This window comes from Piliocolobus tephrosceles, chromosome 7 (assembly GCF_002776525.5).
Source record: "Piliocolobus tephrosceles isolate RC106 chromosome 7, ASM277652v3, whole genome shotgun sequence".
NCBI lineage: Eukaryota > Metazoa > Chordata > Mammalia > Primates > Cercopithecidae > Piliocolobus > Piliocolobus tephrosceles.
Window position 1 is genome coordinate 37,218,347 of NC_045440.1, and position 21,947 is coordinate 37,240,293.

At 42.2% G+C, this 21,947-nt stretch overlaps 1 protein-coding gene across 6 annotated transcripts in view; it reads left to right on the forward strand.

Moving 5' to 3' along the window:
- TACC1 (transforming acidic coiled-coil containing protein 1) overlaps positions 1–19,740 on the forward strand; it is a 60,792-nt gene extending 41,052 nt beyond the window's left edge. For 4 of the 6 annotated variants that reach the window (XM_023214513.3, XM_023214517.3, XM_023214518.3 and 1 more), the window contains 8 exons: positions 3,011–3,063; positions 7,736–7,861; positions 10,037–10,113; positions 11,806–11,849; positions 13,867–14,027; positions 14,873–14,979; positions 17,955–18,075; positions 19,525–19,740. In XM_023214513.3, the coding sequence (XP_023070281.1) occupies positions 3,011–3,063; positions 7,736–7,861; positions 10,037–10,113; positions 11,806–11,849; positions 13,867–14,027; positions 14,873–14,979; positions 17,955–18,075; positions 19,525–19,593 (758 nt within the window). In that variant the 3' untranslated portion in view covers positions 19,594–19,740. Of the gene's footprint in view, positions 1–3,010; positions 3,064–7,735; positions 7,862–10,036; positions 10,114–10,900; positions 11,675–11,805; positions 11,850–13,866; positions 14,028–14,872; positions 14,980–17,954; positions 18,076–19,524 lie in introns of those variants that run through there. The other 2 variants (XM_023214514.3, XM_023214515.3) reach the window with 2 other exon arrangements.
- The last annotated feature ends 2,207 nt before the right edge of the window (positions 19,741–21,947 follow it).

Sequence of the window (21,947 nt, forward strand, 5' to 3'; positions counted from 1 at the left end):
GTTTTATATCACATTAGAGCCTCCAGAAATGACCCAAAGGAACAGGGAAAACTGTACTTTTACAGATAGTTGTGTAGAAGTATAATTGGAGAACAGAAGGGCATGATCTATGGTAATAAACCAGGGGAACTTAGCAAGTCCTGTTTGTTTCAGTTCCTCTTGGTGTCTGTGTCTTTCGGGATAAGGACATTATTTTTCTCTGTGTACAAGGAGGTCCCTCTGTAATGAGGTCTTATGACCTATTTTCGGGGGAAGGTCTGAGGGATTCCTTTACGGCCTGCTTCAGGGAAGAGGGCAGACCCCCCTGCCTCTGCTGTGTCCTCAAATGCGAAGGCACCATATTTTGGTGAAGTGTGTTCTGAACCTCGTCATTAGTAAATGGCAGAACTACATTTGATTCTAAGCAGTCTGGTTCCATGGTCTTTTAGCCACAATGCCAAAGTATGCAGAGATTATTTTCATGATACTAGGCTACTGTAAATTTTTCTGGTACAGATGTGGTAAGTTGAGATTGACCCGTGCACTGTAAAATCTTTCGTAACATGCTAATGAGGAACCTGGACTAATCAGGGCTGAAACCTCTTACTGATGGACTTGTCAGATCATTCTAGAGCTAAGCCCCTCTTTTGGGACCCCAGTTACGTCCTTGGCCTTAAACCTTAAGTTTAGAACCATGTTCCTGACTACATTAAACATTATTTAAAAACTCAGATCTTCTTAACATAATTTTATTTTATTTATTTATTTATTTTTTTTGAGACGGAGTCTCGCTCTGCCGCCCAGGCTGGAGTGCAGTGGCCGGATCCCAGCTCACTGCAAGCTCCGCCTCCCGGGTTTATGCCATTCTCTTGCCTCAGCCTCCCGAGTAGCTGGGACTACTGGCGCCTGCCAAATCGCCGGGCTAGTTTTTTGTATTTTTCAGTAGAGACGGGGTTTCACCATGTTAGCCAGGATGGTCTCGATCTCCTGACCTCGTGATCCGCCCGTCTTGGCCTCCCAAAGTTCTGGGATTACAGGCTTGAGCCACCGCGCCCGGCCTTAACATAATTTTATATGTGGGCTTTTATGCATAGAATTTTAAAAGTCATGATCTGCCATTAAGCCAGGGAAGCAGATGGAAAGTAAGAACTTGGAGCAATTTATTCCCTCTGGCCTCCTCCTCATCCCAGGCCTCAGTCTCTCATAAAATAATGTGCCAGGCATTGTTCCTGATTTATTCCTATACTGCCTTCTGCCCTGACATCTTTCCCTAAGCCCTTGTTTGCCATTCCCCCAGTTTCTTGGGGTTAATCCTGAGTATTCTTAACACCTGCCTTGGTTTTTTTCCATCTGAAGTGTCTTCCTTTGCCGCCTCCTACACAGATCTGCACATCCCTTCAGGTCTCTGCAGCATGCTTTATGCTCCCACATTTCCTTTCCCCCTTCCTGTTCCACAGTACCTAGTGCAGTGTGTTAATTACAGGAAGGTAATACTATAAACTTACTGAGGTTGGAGACTACCAGACAGTCATCTTTGAGTCACCTTTGACACAGTACATGGTAAACATTTATTGAATTATATTCTTCCCCACTGGAGGAAATTCCTTCAACAAAAATTTATGTAGAAAGCTGGGACCCTGTGCATACAGTGCTGTTTTCAAAGTTAGGAAACAGCAAAGGGAACAGATTTGAACAAGTGGTTACATTGTAACTGATCAGCCACATCACAGGCAAGTGGAGGCTGCGGTCCTGGGTGTGGGAGTGGCTACAGGCCCTGTTAGGTGAATCCCGACTGTGTCCTGGGGAGTGTCCCCTTGGAACTGGGTCCTGATGGATACTTACTAGATGTTCTCCAGGAAACGAGACTTTTACACAGCCATGGGAAGGAAGCTGCCATGTTGGTAAAAGGCCTGGTTGTTTTCTGTAAGTACCTGGCCAAGTGGGAAACAAGGTCGTAACATGGAATCTGGGCTTGATCCTATAGGTAGGGAGGGGGAGGTTGAAGGTTTTTGAACGAGGGAGTGATGGTCACATTTGTGTTTTAAATAATTAGCTATTGACAACAATAGTAGTTAGTGATTGCCATGTGGAGGATTGTAACTTTAGATTGTAAACTTTTATATGCTTTTCTGTATTTTTATGTTTACTTTAATGAGTGTATCTTCTGGTTATTTTATTTTTTATTTTTCTTATTTTTGAGACTTGAGTTTCGCTCTTGTTGCCCAGGCTGGAGTGTGGTGGTGCTATCTCAACTCACTGTAACCTCCACCTCCCAGGTTCAAGCGATTCTCCTGCTTCAGCCTCCCAAGTAGCTGGGATTGCAGGCATGCGCCACCACGCCAAGCTAATTTTTGTATTTTTAGTAGAGACGGGGTTTCACCGTGTTGGCCAGGCTGGTCTTGAACTCCTGACCTCAGGTGATCCACCCACCTGGGCCTCCCAAAGTGCTGGGATTACAGGCATGAGCCACCGTGCCCAGCCATCTTCTGGTTATTTTAAATGTCCCCCTCTACCCTAGTAGAGTAGAGGATAGACCTGAGACAAGGTAGCCCATTTGAAGGGTGTGGAGGGGAGAATGAGTTTAGTTGTGCTGGCTTGAATTTTAAAGCTTATTATCTTATCTGCTGCATTAATTAGATCAAGGCCACCATTCTGGGCTGGAATTTAAATTCACTCCGACTTGATGATAAAAAAATCAGTGTTACATAGTGTTCCCTCTCTGAAATAATGCCACAGTTAGTACAACACATTTTTCCAAACTTAAGTGGACACAAGGGGGCAGCCTTGCTGTTCTTTCTGCCTGAAGGCTGACGACCTGTTCTGGCGGCTAACCACGTGCTCCTCTTCTGAATGCCGTGGACTTAAAACAACGCTCAAGAAAATGCCAGCGTTCCTTTTAAATAAAATCTTAAAATGCGTTTCATGTGTTCGTAGTCATTCTCGGCCTGCACTGGCGTTTCCAAAAGCCTTTCACTAGGGAGGAAAGGAACCAACTTCTTGGGATAACTATAAAAATGACTTTCTGTCCTAGGCATAGAGAAGGAGACGTGCCAGAAGATGGAAGAAGACGGGTCCACTGTGCTTGTAAGTTCCTGAATGTGGAGGGCTGGGTGGGGCTCAGATTTTTTTCAGTGTTTGTTTTGAAGCCCATGTGAATTTGTTAAATTCTGGTCAGTGTTAGGTGATGAGGATAAAATGTAAATAAGATAGTTTCTTCACTTGAGGAACACGTAGTCTCTGCAGCGTTCTGTAGAGTAGCCCTAGCTGCAGGTAGCTGTTGAGCACTCTTGAACTGTAGCTACTCAGAAAAAGAAGAAGCATAAATGTCTCAACTTTTTATATTAACTACATATTGAGATGATAACATTTCAGATGTATTGGGTTAACTAAGGTTTTTATTATTATTGTTATTATTATTATTATTTGAGACAGTCTCACTGTTCCCCAGGCTGGAATACAGTGGTGCGATCTTGGCTAACTGCAACCTCCACCTCCTGGGCTCAAGTGATCCTTCCACCACAGCCCCCCAAGTAGCTGGAACTAGAGGTGCGTGCCACCACACCCAGCTAATTTTTGTATTTTTTGTAGAAATGGGGTCTTGCCGTGTTACCTAGCTGGTCTCAACCTCCTGGGCTCAAGCGATCTGCCCACCTCGGCCTCCCAGAGTACTGGGATTATAGGCATGAGCCCCCGCACCTGGCTGGTTTACTCGGTTCTTTTTTTTTTTTTGAGACCAAGCTTCACTCTTGTCGCCCAGGCTGGAGTACAGTGACGCAGTCTCGGCTCACTGCAGCCTCCGCCTACTGGGTTCAAGCAGTTCTCCCTCAGCCTCCTGAGTAGCTGGGATTACAGGCATGCACCACCATACCTGGCTAATTTTTGTATTAGTAGTAGAGATGGGGTTTCACCATGTCGGCCAGGCTGGTCTCAAACTCCTGACCTCAGGTGATCCACCCGTGTTGGCCTCCTGGAGTGCTGGGATTACTAAAGGCATGAGCCACTGTGCCCGGCCCGTTTACTCAGTTCTTAAACTTTTAACTTCCTGATTCCCAACTAATACATCCATAAAATGAGTAGCACCCATCTGCCTCATCAAAATGGTTGTAAGGATAAGATAAAATGATAACGTGAAAGATTTAAGCTGTAAAGTGCTAGAATACACTAGTGGTGTGCTAGAATATACTGTTGTGTTAGAATACACTGCTGTGGTGTTGATAAGGAAACGTGGAAATAAGAGTGAAAAAGAAGAGAGTGAAAAGAAAAATGGCAAACACTGTCTCTGAAGGCAGCTGGTGAGGAACATATCATATGCTGTGACCTTTTAAAAGCAACTCCATTTGAACTTCCCCACATAAATTAACTCCTACTTCCTTAGAACATTGAATAAACATTGTATAAAGAAATTTCACCATGCAAAACATTGAATGAAAAAATCATCTATTTAATCCAGCATTCACTTTTTAAGTTTCTCCGTGTTGCTCTGAAGTTCATTCCAATGCGGTCTTTTGCCCAGCGGTAGGTGATGGCTGGACTGAGGCCAGAGTACAATCAGTGGTGGGAGTCAGTCTCTCCTTGCTTTTCAGCTGTTGTTCCACAGCATTTTTCATATAAGAAATTAACTTTTCTTTTTAAGTTTAAAATTTTTTAAAAGGTGAGTTCATTTGACTTTTTCGGGCATGTCTCTGTTAGAGTACGGCAGGGGCTGGTACTGCTCGGTTGTGATCGAGAACAAATGAGCACAGTCAGCACACTGCCACAGATTAGTGGTACGAATTCTCCTGCTGCGAGGACACAGCCACGGGAATCTGTGGCATCTGTGCTCACTGTAAATTTGCAACCAGGAGTACATTGAGTTCTGTTGTCTACTGGTCTTCGTTGATCCTCAGTTGTGAACGTTTTGAGGGACTGGGAGAAGCATTGGCAAACATGAAATGAAGCCCTTTTGGAAGGATGTGATTGATTGATTTAGCATCTTCATTAAAGACATACTAGATGGCCCAGGCCTAAAAGAGATCTTCTGGCCAATTCTCTATAACAAGCTTGTCCAGCTTGCTTAATTTTGTTGTTGTTATTGCTCTTCTGATTGGTTTTGTTTTAGGCTGTTAGCAGCCTGAAGCCATGGTTTTTAGTTTCTGTCTCTAGTGATAAGCGGAAAAGAGGGATGAGGAAGGGGCTTTACTGCCCCCAACCAGAAACAGAAACTAAGAACCCATGACTGCATTCTCTTCCTTGGACACCCCTGTGAGATGTTCTGCACTTTTTGATAAGCAACCTAAAGTACTAAGGAATGTAAAAAGTTAAATCCTAGGAGACTGGAAAAGATGGCTAAAGTAGGCAAGGGCATACATTCCTGCCCTTACACCTGTAAGAATTGTTGCATTTTGAGTAGTGAGGCTTGTAAATGTGGCCAGGCAGAGAGGAGAGTGACTGGGGAAAGCCAGCAGGCTGAAGAGCCCACTCACCTGGAGACATCAAACACCATCTAAGGTTTGATCTCCCACCTCCTGCTCAGGATACTGCCTCTTCTGGACCCCACATGTGTTAGCATTGAGTTGTTAAGCAGACAGACTGAATTCATTTACCTTCTTAACAAATAAATGAGATGCTGAACTCTGTAATGGACGTTGATGTTTTCCTGGCTATGAAGATTTTTAGGGGGCCTATTTCCCAAATTCTCACGAACCTGGTAGCCATGGAAAGCACTGAGAGTCTGTTTCCTAAAGTTGACTCAACCTCGTGGCTTAAACTAAGAACTCACAAGAGACAGACCCATGAAATGTTATTAATTTAGAATCAGAAGTGTAACAGTGAGGTGAATCAAGTCTCAACCTGACCTCCTGTATTACCTCCCTTTAAGCAAGTAACAGTTTCTTGATAAGAAACAAGGCATAGGAAGTTAATGAGATGATTCAGATGTTCAGGTGTGTATCAGCTATCTGCTGCTGTATAACACATTACTCCAACACTTAAAGCAAGTGTTTATTATCTCATTGTTTCTGTGGGTCAGGAATCTTGGGCAGGTTTGCTGGGTGCCTCTGACTCAGGGTCTGTTGCAGGCTGCAGTCAAGGTGTTGACCAGGGCTGCAGTCATATCCAGGCTTGACTTAGGGAGGATCCTGGGAGGATCTGCTTCCAAGCTCACTCACGTGGTGGTTAGCAAGTCTCGGGTCCCCACTGGCTGTCGGCAGAGACATCGGCTCCTTGCCACATGGGCCTTTCCCTGTAGCTTCTCAAAACATAGAAGTCAGTTTGTTCAAAACCTAACCTCAGAAGTGACATCCATGACATTTGCCATATTCTAATGAGTCACTAAGTCCAGCCTACACATGAAGAGATTACAGAGGGAGAGGATTAGTACTGGAGGTAGGGGTTATTGGGGGGCATTCTAGAGGCTGCCCACTGCAAGTGCCTTCTGGTTCTAGTGGTAGATCTATTCCAAGAGAGAAAAGAGAGGTTTTGTGGGGACCTTGGACTTCTGTTGGCATGGTGGGCTGCCCTCCCCCAAATGCTGCTGGAACATGGGCACTGCTGGCTTGTGGCTTTTGTATTTTGCTTTTCTGTGGCTTGAGACAGGTTTCTGTTTTGGGCCCATGGCTGAGGTCTGTGAGGCCGCATGCTAAAATTCTGTTTCTGAGCATTTTCTAGAGAGAGGGTAAAACTATATGACTCTGAAAAATTTAAAAGCCACTGGTCTACGTTCACCTTGGACTTTCTGTTTAGTGTTGATTCACACAAGATGTAACTGATCGATTATAATCAATAACTACTTGATTAGTTATCCCACATTTAAGATTAGGATTATTCCAGGTCATTTTGGCATTTTGGATGTTCCCAAAATATTAGATGACTCATTTATATAAAAAGTTTACTTCCATAGGTGGGAGGAATAGCTGCCAAAAACGTCTTTTAGGAAGGAAAATAGTAGTACAAAGTCCGTGTTCTCATGGAGAAAAAAAAAAAAAGTTTGCCAGTGTTTCGCTGTGGAACCTGAGTTTATGATAGAAGCGATCAAGCACCTCAGAGAGTGAAGTGCTGCCAGAAGGGAGTGGAAAGCTTAGTAGCAAGGAGGAATCAACGCACAGGCACGGACCTTGACTTAAGTATGGCCGTTTTGCATATGGGCAACAGTGGCACACACCCAGCAGGCAGGGTTACCGCAGGAGGTCTCCGCAGAGCAGTGGAAGTTCAGGATGATCCTGAATCATCCGGGTGAAAGGGTGGGGGTGAGAGTTCAAAGAGTTCAAATATTTTTGCTATTTCTGCCTCCTTAGGCCTGAAAGTTAGTATTTTAGAAACATTTCCATCTGCAGTGGCTAAATAAAAATACATACAAAGCATCAATATGTAACAGGAGCAGCTGTCACTTGTTTTTGTTTTTTCTTTTTTAAAAAAAGAAAATTCCATTTACATGGAGCTTATCCCCAGAAACTTAATCATGGGTGTGTTTCTCTGTCATCCATGTGGTTCTTTGGTGACTGACCACTATTATAAGCACACTTTCTCCCTTTTAGATCAGAATAAAATTTCTCTAGGTTATCTTTTCAACAGAAGCTAAGACCACTCTGAGAGTCATTATAACAGTTTTTCTTTAGTTAGTTCCATAATTAGATTTGTTTTGCTCCCCCCCGCCCGCTGACTTTTCTTTAAACATGGTTTTAAAGGGTGTGATCAATTTAATAATGAGGAAGTTGTTGAAGGATGTCTGGGGTTAAGAAGCTGAAAGCTGATGTATTCAATGTAATCCCTTTCTCCACAGGGGCTGCTGGAGTCCTCTGCAGAGAAGGCTGCTGTGTCAGTGTCCTGTGGAGGTGAGAGCCCCCTGGATGGGATTTGCCTCAGCGAATCAGACAAGACAGCCGTGCTCACCTTAATAAGAGAAGAGGTAAAAGCTCTCCTATTTGGTCTGCTTATCACTCCATTTCTTTGTAAGGCCCACGTACCAGCAGGTAGATTGTATCTCTGCTGGCTCAAGTTATCCCAGGCTGGAAGTTTTTATTACCTCCAGCTTGTTTAGGTCGTAAAAAGGGCCCCCTGTGGCAGTGGTGCTGGAGTCCTGACATTCTGGTCTCCAGGGTAAAATGTTGACAATCTGAAATATTCTTAAGAATTTTGTACCCTTCTTTATCTTTCAGTCCTGGCATTTAAAATATCTAATTTTGCCAGCTTTGCTCACATGTGTAACGAAATCAGTGCTTTTATTTTACAGAGGATATATACTCATGCCTAAACATTTGTAATTTTTTTGCAGTAATACACAGTTGTTTCCTACTTTCATTCATTCTTTAAACAGTTCAACTCTCCGATTCCTGTATTGTGTTTCTTTAACAGCCTTTGTTCAAAATAGATCACTGCTAGGCCTTTCCTGGTTATCTGAAAAATATGAAAGACAATATTGTGTACCATTAATCAGTTACCCACCCTCTCCTGTCCTATTTCTATGCTGTATTTTGTGTGGTTTGTGTGTTTCTTGACAATTCCACCTGTTCTTAAAGGACTGTGTGGCAATTTTATTTTTGTAGTTTTAGTTACATAGTTTTTTTTAGTTTTAATTTTTATAGTATGCTGAAAGTGGTTAAGCACCTCAGCTGTAGGTCTTTTACAGCTTTATAAAATAGCATCAAGTTGGTAATGAGGGATGTCAGCTAGTCCTGTTTTCAGAACTTGGGAGCAGTGGTAAGAAGACCCACCAAAAGTTTTTTTTTTTTTTTTTTTTGAGAAAATCTTGGCACAGTAGCTCACACCTGTAATCCCAGCACTTTGGGAAGCCAAGGCAGACAGATCACCTGAGTTCGGGAATTCGAGACCAGACTGACCAATATGGAGAAACCCTGTCTCTACTAAAAAAAATATTAAATTAGCTGGGCGTGGTAGTGCATGCCTGTAATCCCAGCTACTCGGGAGGCTGAGGCAGGAGAATCGCTTGAACCTGGGAGACAGAGGTTGGGGTGAGCCGAGATTGCGCCATTGCACTCCAACCTGGGCAACAAGAGCGAAACTCCATCTCAGAAAAATAAAAGTAAAATAAAAGACAAGATCTCACTCTGTCACCCGGGCTGGAGTACAGTGGCACTATTATAGCTCATTGCATCCTCGAACTCCTAGGGTCAAGCGATCCTCCTGCCTCAGCCGCCTGAGTAGCTGGAACTGCAAGCATGCGCCACTGTGCCTGGCCAAAATCTTGTAAATGAGAAAAATGACTTGATCTTTTTCCTGGGAGTTAAACTATGAGATCACCACCTAATGGATCAAAGTAAAGAGATGCCTGATTACCTGAAGCACACAGGATGCATCTTTCTATGTTCTTGAGATCCTAATAAATATAACGAAACTACCAATTAGGAAGAGAGAGGCACGGTCAGGGAAGTATAGTAAGTGGAGCGCCATGGCTGCCCATGCAAGCCCTGCCCAGGGCAAATGGAGTTTGAGGCAATGAATTTAGAACATTTCCTTCCAGTTAGCAAGAGCATCCCAAATATGAGCCCAGGTTCCAGGCTAACTAGCAAGACTCTACCGATGGTGACGGATGCTATAGCTAGATGTAGCCAGCTCATCTGAGCCCCCTCCTTCTGACTCCATTTTTATGAAGCTGTTAAAAATCTCTATAGAAAGATAATGTGTTGCTCACGCCAACTTCCAATGCTCTGATTTTGTGGCAGTTTCATTCTCTGGTGGCCTGGCATCAGCCGCGATTACATGGCCTTAGAGTGAATACCTCCCAGTCAGATGGCTCTGTTCTTGGTGTCTGTCCCAGTCAGGGCCTGGCCCTGCAGAGCTGAGAGCTAGACCCTGGACCAAGGTAAAGTTCACAGACGCCGTAAATACCACTTGGAATTTCTGGGAGATGTTCTACTCATCTTTATTCCCGTGTTTACATCCCAGCATCCTGTGTGGCTTAGAGTACACTTTTCCAAATGTTTACAAACATTAAATATTGAGGTTTATATTTCTAATATAGATTGAGTATCTTGGGTTAGATGTGGTTGTGTGCTATTTCAGTTCCCAGTCTCAAATGCAAATTGTAATAGATTGGGTAAAACTAAGCTTTATTATACTTTAGATAATCACTAAAGAGATTGAAGCAAATGAATGGAAGAAGAAATATGAAGAGACCCGGCAAGAAGTTTTGGAGATGAGGTTAGACTGGAGGTTTGGGGAGGGGCTGGATACTTTTATGCACTGTTAGATTTGATACAGATGAAGTGATGACAGTGTTTGCTTGCCACAGAACCACGTGTTGAGAGCTTGAAGGCTTTGCTGTTTGCATCTTGCTTTGTGATTGAGAATGTTATTTCAGGAGTTACTGGTAACCAGTTATTATATTCAAATACTGTAGTTTATCTTGTGTTGTTCAGAACATAACATGTAAACAGAACCCACATAATTCTTATCTTCTTAGAAGAATTGACAGAAATTTGTATCAAAATATCCATTTAGAATACTGAAAAATAAGATTTATCCAATGATAGAGACATTGGAATTCATACTACTACTTTTTTTTTTTTTTTTTTTGAGGCAGGGTCTCACTCTGTCATCCAGGCTGGAGTGCAGTGGTGTGATCACAGCTCACTGCAGCCTCAACCTCCTGGAATCAACTGATCCTCTCACCTCTGCCTCCCAAGTTGCTGGGAGCACAGGCATGCACCACCATGCCTGTGTAATTTTTTTTAGAGATGAGCTCTCACTCTGTTGCCCAGGCTGGTTTCTAACTCCTGAGCTCAAGCAATGCACCTGCCTCAGCTTCCCAAAGTGCTGGGATTACAGGCGTGAGCCATGGCACCTGGTCCGTAATACTTTTAAAAAATTAATTATGCATGACAGTTTCAAATTATGTAACCACCAAATAGATGATAGAAAGCTTGTTAACAAGAAACAAAATTGATTGACTTGAAATTAAAATCTTTTTATTTTTCCTCACTTTTAGAAAAGAGAGTTATGAGCCATGAAATGACTAAAGATGAAATCAAAGTAGAGGAGAAGAAAAGGCATAAATAATTCACACACTGTGTGGTCAACACTTGAATGATTAAAAAACATTTTAAATATATCCCTCTAATTTGTTGCTCTTGTATTATTTGTCTTTTAAGCATTTCCTGGGTGTAAGGCCCTTTGCTGGGCTTGATGGAAAGGAAGGGACATTCCTGCTCTGAGAGAGTGGTAGCCATACATAATAACCAACTTGGATATGACGTCAAAAGTGATGGGGGCACCACTATGGAGGGCAGGGGAGGACGTGATGTGGCTCACAGAGCACCCAGCACTGGACTGGGTCAGAAGGACATTGTCACTCTTCACTAGAGGAAAGGTTAACCCAAGAGGATGATCTTTAAAGTCTTCGAATAAGTGAAATACTTTCGGAATTAGGTCACAAAATAAAACTTGTAACTGAATCAGAGGTAGAGTGTCTGAAAGGGTGGATTGAGGTCAGGAAAGCCTAAGGTCAGATCGCATCTCTTAGGAAGAGCCCAGAAGAATATCTTTAACTTAGTTTGTAAAAGATTGACTCGTCTAAGCAAAATGAATCTATTTCCTTGCGATATTCAAATAGGTACAAAGAGAAAGGGAAGGCAGTTGTTTCTATAAGTAAAATGTAAGTTTGACTAAGCATAAAATCTTAACAGAAACCTTTTTTGAACCTTAAGAAACCTTATATAATGTAAAAAAAAAAAAAAAAAGAGAGAGAGAGATAACAAGAGCCCCAAAGCAGATAAATGGGTTACATAAATTGGTGGTATACGTTAATGTGCTTAATTGTTTGGGGCAGCATTTCTCCAACTTTCATTGTCTGAAAATCCTCCCCTGGTAATAAGTTCTTTTTTTCTCATTTAGGAAAATTGTAGCTGAATATGAAAAGACTATTGCTCAAATGATTGGTAAGGAGAACATTTTGTTTTTCGAGGGTATTAGCCATAGGATCTCTTAGTCTATTCAGCCTGGTATAACAAAATACTGTAAGCTAGGTAGCTTATAAACAACAAACATTTTTCATAGCTCTGGAGACAGGAAATTTCAAGGTGCCCGCAGATGAGATGTCTGGGGAGGGCCCATTCCTCATAGAAGGGACTGGCTAGCTCTCTGGGGTCTCTTTTATAAGGACACTAATCCTGACATGATCACCTCCCAAATTCCCTTCCATGCCTACTCTCACCCTGAACATACTCACACACTGGGGATTAGGTTTCAATACACAGATTTGGGGTTGGGGGTAGCATAAACTATAAGACCATAGCCGGATGCCTGGATGATTTTCAGACCATGTCACAAACTTTTATTTGTCTGTCACTTAGATACAGTCGTCTCATTATTCGTGGGGGGTATGTTCTGTAAAGTTGCTGCAAACACTGAATTAGTGAATGCTAAACACTGCTCCTGGCCAGGCATGGTGGCTCACACCTGTAATCTCAGCACTTTGGGAGGCCGAGATGGGTGGATCACCTGAGGTTGAGAGTTCGAAACCAGCCTGACCAACATGGAGAAACCCCATCTCTACTAATAATACAAAATTAGCTGGACATGGTGGCGCATGCCTGTAATCCCAGCTTCTCGGGAGGCTGAGGCAGGAGAATCGCTTGAACCTGGGAGGCGGAGGTTGTGGTGAGCAGAGATCGTGCCATTGCACTTCAGCCTGGGCAACAAGAGCAAAACTCCATGTCAAAAAATAAGTAAATAAACACTGCTCCTAGGGAAAAGACAGAGTTAGATTCCTGCATCTGGCCACAACATTTTCATTGACTGATCGGTATATAACCTTGTCTTATGTGTGTTCCTGTTTAAAGACACCTTATTTAATATATATGGTTGATTCATTAACATTGAGCTCACAGTCAGCGGCACTTTGGCTCACATCTGAACACAGCTTCTGTAATGTATTTATTTTAAGGAGCCTCACTGTCTTCTTGTGCCTAGTATCACTAGACAGCACTATAGCACTGCCCTTGGAGGCCACTCAGAACAGTGAGGTCTCCAGCAAAAGAACACAATTGCAACAAACGTAGCCCGAATAGACCACAAGAAGAACACTTGTTTATGGAATGAATCAAGAAGGCAGAGTACTGCTTTGTTCACTGTCAGCTGAGAGCATGCATATCAGGTGACTAACGCATTTTTGCCACTCTGCACACATCCACAAAGGACTGTTGTAAGTCCAGGAGGATAGATTTTAGGATGACAAATGTTAGCAAGTAGGTGAATTTGGAAATATGGACTTAGTGAATAATGAGGGTCAACTGTAGTTAGGTTCATTTTAGAGGATGGCAGGCCTTGAATTCTGTGATTGTTGGTGGCCTGGTCATATCATTAACACCCGCTGGGAGCATCCTATGTTTTGGTGCAGGGTTCTTACTCTAGTGCAGGTTGTAATTTCTCTGCATCAGACCCAGTGGTGCCTTTACAAAACAACAGAGACTGAGCCTCCTGCATTGAATTTAGAGTCTCTTCTCATCCATAGCATAAGGATCGACTCCCTAAACCAAAGTCTGGCCTTTCTCCACTAAATTACTGAAATGATACTTTCTACTGTCCACATCACCTAACACCTTCCCAGCTCCGGGCCTTACCACAGCTGTTCTTCTCTATAGAATATTCTCCTCCCAGGTAGCTGTATGGTTCACACCCTCGTTTCTGTCTGGTCTCTGCTCAAATCTCTCCCCTGAGAGCGGGTACTTTCTGTACAGTAACAGCCCCCTCCTCACCCCCATTCCCCCTTACCCTGCCTTGTTTTTTCCCCATCGCTTGTCACCATGCATCTCCCCCGACTAGAATGTAAGCCATGAGAGCAGGAACTTGGTCACATCCCCAGCTGTATCCCTATCACCGAGAACACTGCTTGGCTTCTCGGGAGTCTCTATTTGTTGAATAAATATGTCATTCGTTTTGACTTGTGATTCCCAGAAGATGAACAAAGGACAAGTATGACCTCTCAGAAAAGTTTCCAGCAACTGACCATGGAGAAGGAACAGGCCCTGGCCGACCTTAACTCTGTGGAAAGGTCCCTTTCTGATCTCTTCAGGAGATACGAGAACCTGAAAGGTGTTCTGGAAGGGTTCAAGAAGGTAAGAGTGTTTTTTCCCTCTGTCTCCTGGTGCATTTCCAATGGTGTATTTCCTTGGTAACTGGTCATCAAATACATATGCCAGAGGTTGTGGGTATCCTTTTAAATAGGAGCTCAGGACCTACTGGCCTTGTATCCTCTATTCCAGTGAAGCTGGATTTTTCCACATTTTTCCTTCTTTGGTTGTTCAGGCATCTGGCCCAGTGGGTGGCCATGTCTTGGCCATTCCTCTCCTGTGTCAAGCCAATAAACCCCAGGCTGTGGCGCAGACTGCAAGAACTATTAATTGAACCCTCAGACCTCAGGTGAATTCTAGAAATGTTCTTTCTGATAATTCACCATTTCAGTTTTAGTAAAAGGGATTAGAAGGAATTCCATGTCACTGAAAAATTCAAGCTGCATATTCTAGAAGAATTAAGTATAATATTTCAAATTTAGATATAAATGGGCCTGTTGATTTAATTTAGCTTTACCATATCAACTAGACACAATTATAGCAAGGAAATGTCTTTATTTTCATATTAAAATTAAAATGAAACTGGCCAGTTTATCAAATATGGAAGTCAAAGTGCCATTCAGTTTTGAATAACTGCCTTCCTAAAGTAGGCATATTGGTATAACTGACCCTTACTGTATGATATTGAAAATTAACACATGAAGACATTATGTAGAATTTCCTCAATGAGAATTACATGTGGCTATTTCAGATTACTGCAGAGTATGAATAAAAGGCAGATATCTGAATTACTTAGATTTTTCCATTCTTTAAAAAATGAAAACTCTGATACGTGGTAGATTAGAAGAAACGAAATGACCTGTTTAGTTTCAATTTTTGCTTGGGAACAGAATGAAGAAGCCTTGAAGAAATGTGCTCAGGATTACTTAGCCAGAGTTAAACAAGAGGAGCAGCGATACCAGGCCCTGAAAATCCACGCAGAAGAAAAGCTGGACAAGTAAGAGCTTGTAAATTTGGAATTTCACTCTTCATGATGTTGTGGGAAGATTGACAGAGAGAAAAAAAAATTCACTGTTTTGCAACTCCAGGTTGTATTTGTATGTGTTTATTTCACTTTTTAAACCCTTTTCCCATTGTTAAAACATTAAAAAGTAAGAAAAAGTATATCTGCTCCTGCCTCCTTCCACTGGGTTCCCATTTTTCTCTATGCCGGGTAATCACTGTTGTTGATTTCTGTTTTTTCTTCCTATTCAAATTTTTTTCTCCTTTTTTATATGATTATAGCATACTTCGCTGTTTTTGCTTAGCAATATAATTTTGAGAATCTTTCCCTGTCAGTGCAAGAAGAGCTTCCTCTTTTTTTTTCTAATGGTATTCCATTGTTGGAATGTATCATTTATTTAACAGTCCCCTCCTGTTAGCCATTAAAGTTAATTCAAATATCTTGCTGCCACAGACAGTGCTGTAGTAAGTGACCTGGTAGGTGATCGTTTTGCATGCCTGTGAGTTATCTTTATGATCTGTATGTTAGAAAAGGAATTGCTAGACCAAAGCATATATGAATTTGTAATTATAAGTGTTGTCAGATTGGCCCCATTAGACTTTTATCATTTTATAGCCTTATATAATACATGAGAGCATCTCTTTTTTCTGCAGCTATGCCAACAGATCAACATTTTTATTTTCTGCAAATCAAATAGGTGAAAATGGTATTTCAACATAGGTATTTGTTTTTGGCAAGCAACAGAGCATTTATTTATTTGTTTGTTTATTTTATTTTATTTTTTTATGAGACAAAGTTTTGCTCTGTCACCCAGGCTGGAGTGAAGCAGTGCGATCTAGGCTCACTGCAACCTCCGTCTCCTGGGTTCAAGCAATTCTCCTGCCTCAGCCTCCCAAGTAGCTGGGATTATAGGCACACGCCACCACACCCAGCTAATTTTTTGTATTTTTAGTAGAGACAGGGTTTCACCATGTTGGCCAGGCTGGTGTGGAACTCCTGACCTCAAGTGATCCGCCTGCCTCGGCTTCCCAAAGTGCTGGGATTACAGATGTGAGCCACTGCGCCCAGCCCCAGAGCATTTATTTTAATGTAATTTTGATTTGCATTTATCTTATGAATGAAACTGAATATATTTTAGCATTCATTTATTAATATATTTGCTTTACTATGAATTACTCTATTCTTTGCCCATTTTCCTATTGTCAGTTTATATATTTTATATATTAGGGACACCAGCCCTTTGTGATAAGAATTTTGAATAATTTTTCAAGTTTGTCACTTGTCTTTTGCCTCTGCCTGTGGTGTTTTTTGATACTCAGAAATTTACTTTTATGTGCTGAAATGTATTAGTCATTTCTTTTACAGCGTCTGGATTCCTTGTCATAGTAACAAGTGTCTTCCCCATGCTGGATAGAACATATTCTACCATGTTTTACTTACACTTTTTGGCTTAGTTTTTTTAATCCTTAAATCTAACGCATTTGGAGTTTATCCTGGGGAGTGTTATCCAACTTGATTTTTTGTTTTTTTTGAGACAGAGTCTCACTCTGTCACACATGCTGAGTGCAGTGGCACAATGTCGGCTCACTGCAACCTCCACCTCCTGGGCTCAAGCGATTCTTCTGCTTCAGCCTTCTGAGGAGCTGGAATTGCAGGCACCCGCCACCATGCCCAGCTAATTTTTGTATTTTTAGTAGAGACGGGGTTTTGCCATGTTGGGCAGGCTGGTCTCAAATTTCTGACCTCAAGTGATCCACCCGCCTTGGTCTCCCCAAGTGCTGGGGTTACAGGCATGAACCACCGCGCCTGGCCTCCAACTTGACTTTTTAACTAAAAGGTAATACATACTTCTGCATTTTGCTGCCTAAATTTCTATTTGTAGAAACAGAAGTTACCCTGCCCCCTTCCCACTCCCATAGTACTGTATTAGGTTTCTTGTGTATTCTTCTCCATAGGTTATACAGATCCCTCTATGTGTTATACGTAGGTTTATTGTATATCCCTTTAGTCTTTTCTTTGTGCCTGTATAAATACTATGATTTTGAACTGTAAAAAATATTTACAATATTGGAATCACATTAGACAAATCTCCTTTTTCCCTCAATAGCGTATCACGGCCATTTTTTCACGTCAGAACATACAGCTGAATCTCATTCTTTTTATTAGGTCGTGGAACTCTAGCATTTCTTTATTGATGGGCACTTAGACAGTTACAAACTTTCTTCCATTGAAGGTAACACTACAGCGAACGTCCTGTGCACTCATCATTGTGCCAGGTGGAAGTATTTCTGTGAATACATAACTGAAAGTGGGATTGCTGCGTTGGAGGGCGTGTACACTTTAAATTGTCCTGGTGACTACTGCATTGCCTGCCACAGGGCAGCGCCAGTTTCCAACCGCCCATTGGCACAGGAGCCTGCCTGTCTCCTTGTATCTCGGCCCACACAGGACTATCCTTGTTAATTTTTGCCAATTCAGTTTTCAAAGCTTATCATTCTAATTTACATGCCTCTGATTACTAATGAGGCGTTAGCATCCTTTCATCAGTTTACTGGCTGTTCATCAACTGACATTTATGGTTTTTAAGAATGTCTTTCACTTCTCATTAATAACTCATTCCCTGTAGGCCCGTGTCTCACAGATGTCGGTGGTTAGTAAGTATCCCGACTCTAGCTGTGATCGTCTCCAAAATTATCCAGTCTGCTTTTGTAATGGGCTAAAAAAAAAAAATCTAAGACTGTTGTAGAAATCATTTGCTGTGAGACACAAATTTTGAAGTTGTCTATAAATTGAATTTTTATAAATTAAAATGGGATTATTTACGTCACCGATTTTTGTTTTTTCTTTTGTCATGCAGTCAATTCTTTGGGGGCTGTGCCTCCCAGATGTCAGTGGTTAGTATCCTGGCTTTGACTGGTGGCTGATCATGTGCTTTTTGTCTCTTTATTCCACCCAAACACCATAAACAGAGCCAATGAGGAGATTGCTCAGGTTCGAACAAAAGCAAAGGCTGAGAGTGCAGCTCTCCATGCTGGACTCCGGAAAGAGCAGATGAAGGTGGAGTCCCTGGAAAGGGCCCTACAGCAGAAGGTACAGAAAGGGGCCTGATCTGGGTGGCCACAGAGACGTTTGGTTTTCCTCCTCAGCGGTGACTCGCTTATGACAGATCTGGGTGAAAGAGGCCTTGGCTTTCTGCTCAGACACTTCAGTCCATCTCCTTTCTGAACTGATCCAGGCGGAAACAAACAAGTCAAACCATTAAATTTACAAGCACATCATGCGGAAATCATCCATAGGCAGGGTACAGAGAGAAAGTTGCATTTTAACTGAAGTTCAGAACACCTTCCTAGTTGGGGTCTTGAGACTGCCTTTCTTTCTTTCTTTTTGTTTTTATGCAATATATTAATATGAAGCCATCTCCCCCTTTATTGCTTTGGATCAGTGGTTTGCAGTTGGGGGCAGTTTTGCCCTCCAGGGGGTGTTAGGTGTTAGGTAATGTGTGGAGATATATTTGTTTGGTTGTCACCACTGGGAGATGCTACTGATATAAAGTGCAGGAAGCCAGGGATGCTGTTAAACATCCTGCAATGCACAGGACAGCCCCTAACAACACACTCACCCATCCGAAAACATCAGCAGTGCTGCTTTGAGAAACTGCCGTAGATCAGTGAAAACCAGGACTAGCAACAATCCCTGTTTCTCACTAAGCAATTTTTAGCTTTCCATTTTTATATGTCTCTGGTGTATTTTCCTTACTGCATTTCCAATTATGTACTCATACCTGTGCCATCCATTCATCAAAAGCAGGAGGTTTTTTTTTTTTTTTTGAGACAGAGTCTTGCTCTGCCGCCGCCCAGGCTGGAGTGCAGTGGCCGGCTCTCAGCTCACTGCAAGCTCTGCCTCCCGGGTTCACGCCATTCTCCTGTCTCAGCCTCCCGAGTAGCTGGGACTACAGGCGCCCGCCTCGTCGCCCGGCTAGTTTTTTGTATTTTTTAGTAGAGACGGGGTTTCACTGTATTAGCCAGGATGGTCTCGATCTCCTGACCTTGTGATCCGCCCGTCTCGGCCTCCCAAAGTGCTGGGATTACAGGCTTGAGCCACCGCGCCCTGCCAAAAGCAGGAGTTTTTATCACAGGGTCTGATAGCCCCTAGAACAGTGCTCCCTAGGAGATTCAGACTCCAGCATCCCTGGAGATACTAATGGATTGAGTGAGACCCAGACACTTATGTTTTTGACAAGTACCCCAGATAATTCCTCTGATAACAAGAGAATTGGGGAACTAAGAGATTCATGGACAAGTTTCAGAGGGCTGGTGATTGTCTTCACCCTTTACTCAGTTTAAGCATGATTTTATGAGTACATTGTTTTGAAGATGTGTAGCCTTTTTTTCTTTAAAGCATCTCTGATGTAGAAAAGTTAAAAATCACTGAATTGGGATGTCTAGGGTAGGGTATATCCAGACTTGGGACTAGTTAACTCTATTTGCCTTTATTTCATAATACAAAGTGGCCTGCGTAATTGTGTCTTTTGTCTTTCAGAACCAAGAAATTGAAGAACTGACAAAAATCTGTGATGAGCTGATTGCAAAGCTGGGAAAGGCTGACTGAGACTCCCCCTGTTAGCTCAACAGATCTGCATTTGGCTGCTTCTCTTGTGACCACAGTTATCTTGCCTTATCCAGGAATAATTGCCCCTTTGCAGAGAAAAAAAAAAAAAAAACTTAAAAAAAGCACATGTCTACTGCTGCCTTTCCCGCTTTGCTGCCAATGCAACAGCCCTGGAAGAAACCCTAGAGGGTTGCGTAGTCTAGAAAGGAGTGTGACCTGACAGTGCTGGAGCCTTCCAGTTCCCCATATGAAGGTTCCATTAGGCTGCTGAGTTTGGGTTTGTGATTTCTTTATGTTTAGTTTGTTTTAAAGTCATCTTTACTTTCCCAAATGTGTTAAATTTGTAGCTCCTCTTTGGGGTCTTCTCCACCACCTGTCTGATTTTTTTTGTGATCTATTTAATCTTTTAATTTTTTAATATCAGTGGTTTTATTTAAGGAGACAATTTGGCCTATTGTGACTTCCAGTTTATAATCAAGAAGGGGCTCTGGGTCCCCTTTTATTACACACACACTCACACACATACATGTATATTTATAGATGCTGCTGCTCTTTTCCCTGAAGCATAGTCAAGTAAGAACTGGTCTACAGAAGGACATATTTCCTTGGATGTGAGAGCCTATTTTGAAATAGAGTCCTGACTCAGAACACCAACTTAAGAATTTGGGGGATTGGCCGGGCGCGGTGGCTCAAGCCTGTAATCCCAGCACTTTGGGAGGCCGAGATGGGTGGATCACGAGGTCAGGAGATCGAGACCATCCTGGTCTACACGGTGAAACCCCGTCTCTACTAAAAAATACAAAAAACTAACCGGGTGAGATGGCAGGCGCCTGTAGTCCCAGCTACTCGGGAGGCTGAGGCAGGAGAATGGCATAAACCCGGGAGGCGGAGCTTGCAGTGAGCCGAGATCGCGCCACTGCACTCCAGCCTGGGCGACAGAGCTAGACTCCGTCTCAAAAAAAAAAAAAAGAATTTGGGGGATTAAAGATACGAAGACCACAGTCTTGGGTTTTCATGTCTGCAGAAGACTATTTGCCATGACATTTTGTTGCCCTGGTATTTGGACACTCCTCAGCTTTAATGGGTGTGGCCCCTTTAGGGTTAGTCCTCAGACTGATGGTAGTATCTGCTTTCTGCATGAAGGACAATATGGGAGTCCCTCCTAGCTAGGGTTTGGCAAATCTGCCCTAGAGTCATTTACTCTCTTCTGCCTCCATTTGTTGATACAAAATCAACATTTAGTCTTCATTATCTTTTTTTTTTTTTTGAGACAGAGTTTTGATCTATTTTAAATATGTGAAGAAAATCTACTTGTAAAAGGCTCAGATCTTAATTAAAAGGTAGCACCGTTACCAATTACAAGGCGAAGAAATGTTTTTTTCCCATTGTTCTTCACATGTTGAAAAGAAAGCAAAAATTACCTTCTAACTTAAGACAATTTTTAACAAAATGAGCAGTAAAAGTCACGTGAACCACTCCAAAAATCAGTGTGCATTTTGCATATTTTTAAACAAAGACAACTTGAATACTGAGAAGAGGAGTGCAAGGAGAAGGTCTGTACTAACAAAGCCAAATTCCTCAAGCTCTTACTGGACTCAGTTCAGAGTGGTGGGCCATTAACCCCAACATGGAATTTTTCCATATAAATCTCAATGAATTCCCTTTCGTTTGAATAGGCAAACCCAAATCCATGCAAGTGTTTTAAAGCACTCTCCTGTCTTAATCTTACACCCTGAAAGTCTTCATGGTGATATGCACTATATTCACTATATTCAGTATATATATGTTTTCCTATTTCTCTTGTAAAACTGTTGCATGATCCAACTTCAGCAATGAATTGTGCCTAGTGGAGAACCTCTATAGATCTTAAAAAATGAATTTTTCTTTAGCAGTGTATTACTCACATAGGTGCAATCTTTAGCCCCAGGGCGGTCAATAATGTCTTTTTAAAGCCAGAAGTCACATTTTACCAATATGCATTTATCATAATTGGTGCTTAGGCTGTATTTTCAAGCCTATTGTCTTAACATTTTGTATAAAAAAGAACAACAGAAATTATCTGTCGTTTGAGAAGTGGCTTGACAATCATTTGGGCTTTGAAAGCAGTCACTTGTGGTGTAATATGAATGCTGTCCTAGTGGTCATAGTACCAAGGGCATGTGTCTCCCCTTGGTCTAACTGATTTCCTCTTTAGTCCTCTACTGCTAAAGAAGTTAATTTTGCATTTTGCAGAAACGTTGATTGCTAAATCTTTTTGCTGCTGTGTTTTGGTGTTTTCCTGTTTACTTGTTTTATATTGATCTGTTTTAAGTATGAAAGGCTTATAGTGGCCTCCACTGTAAATCCATAGTCAT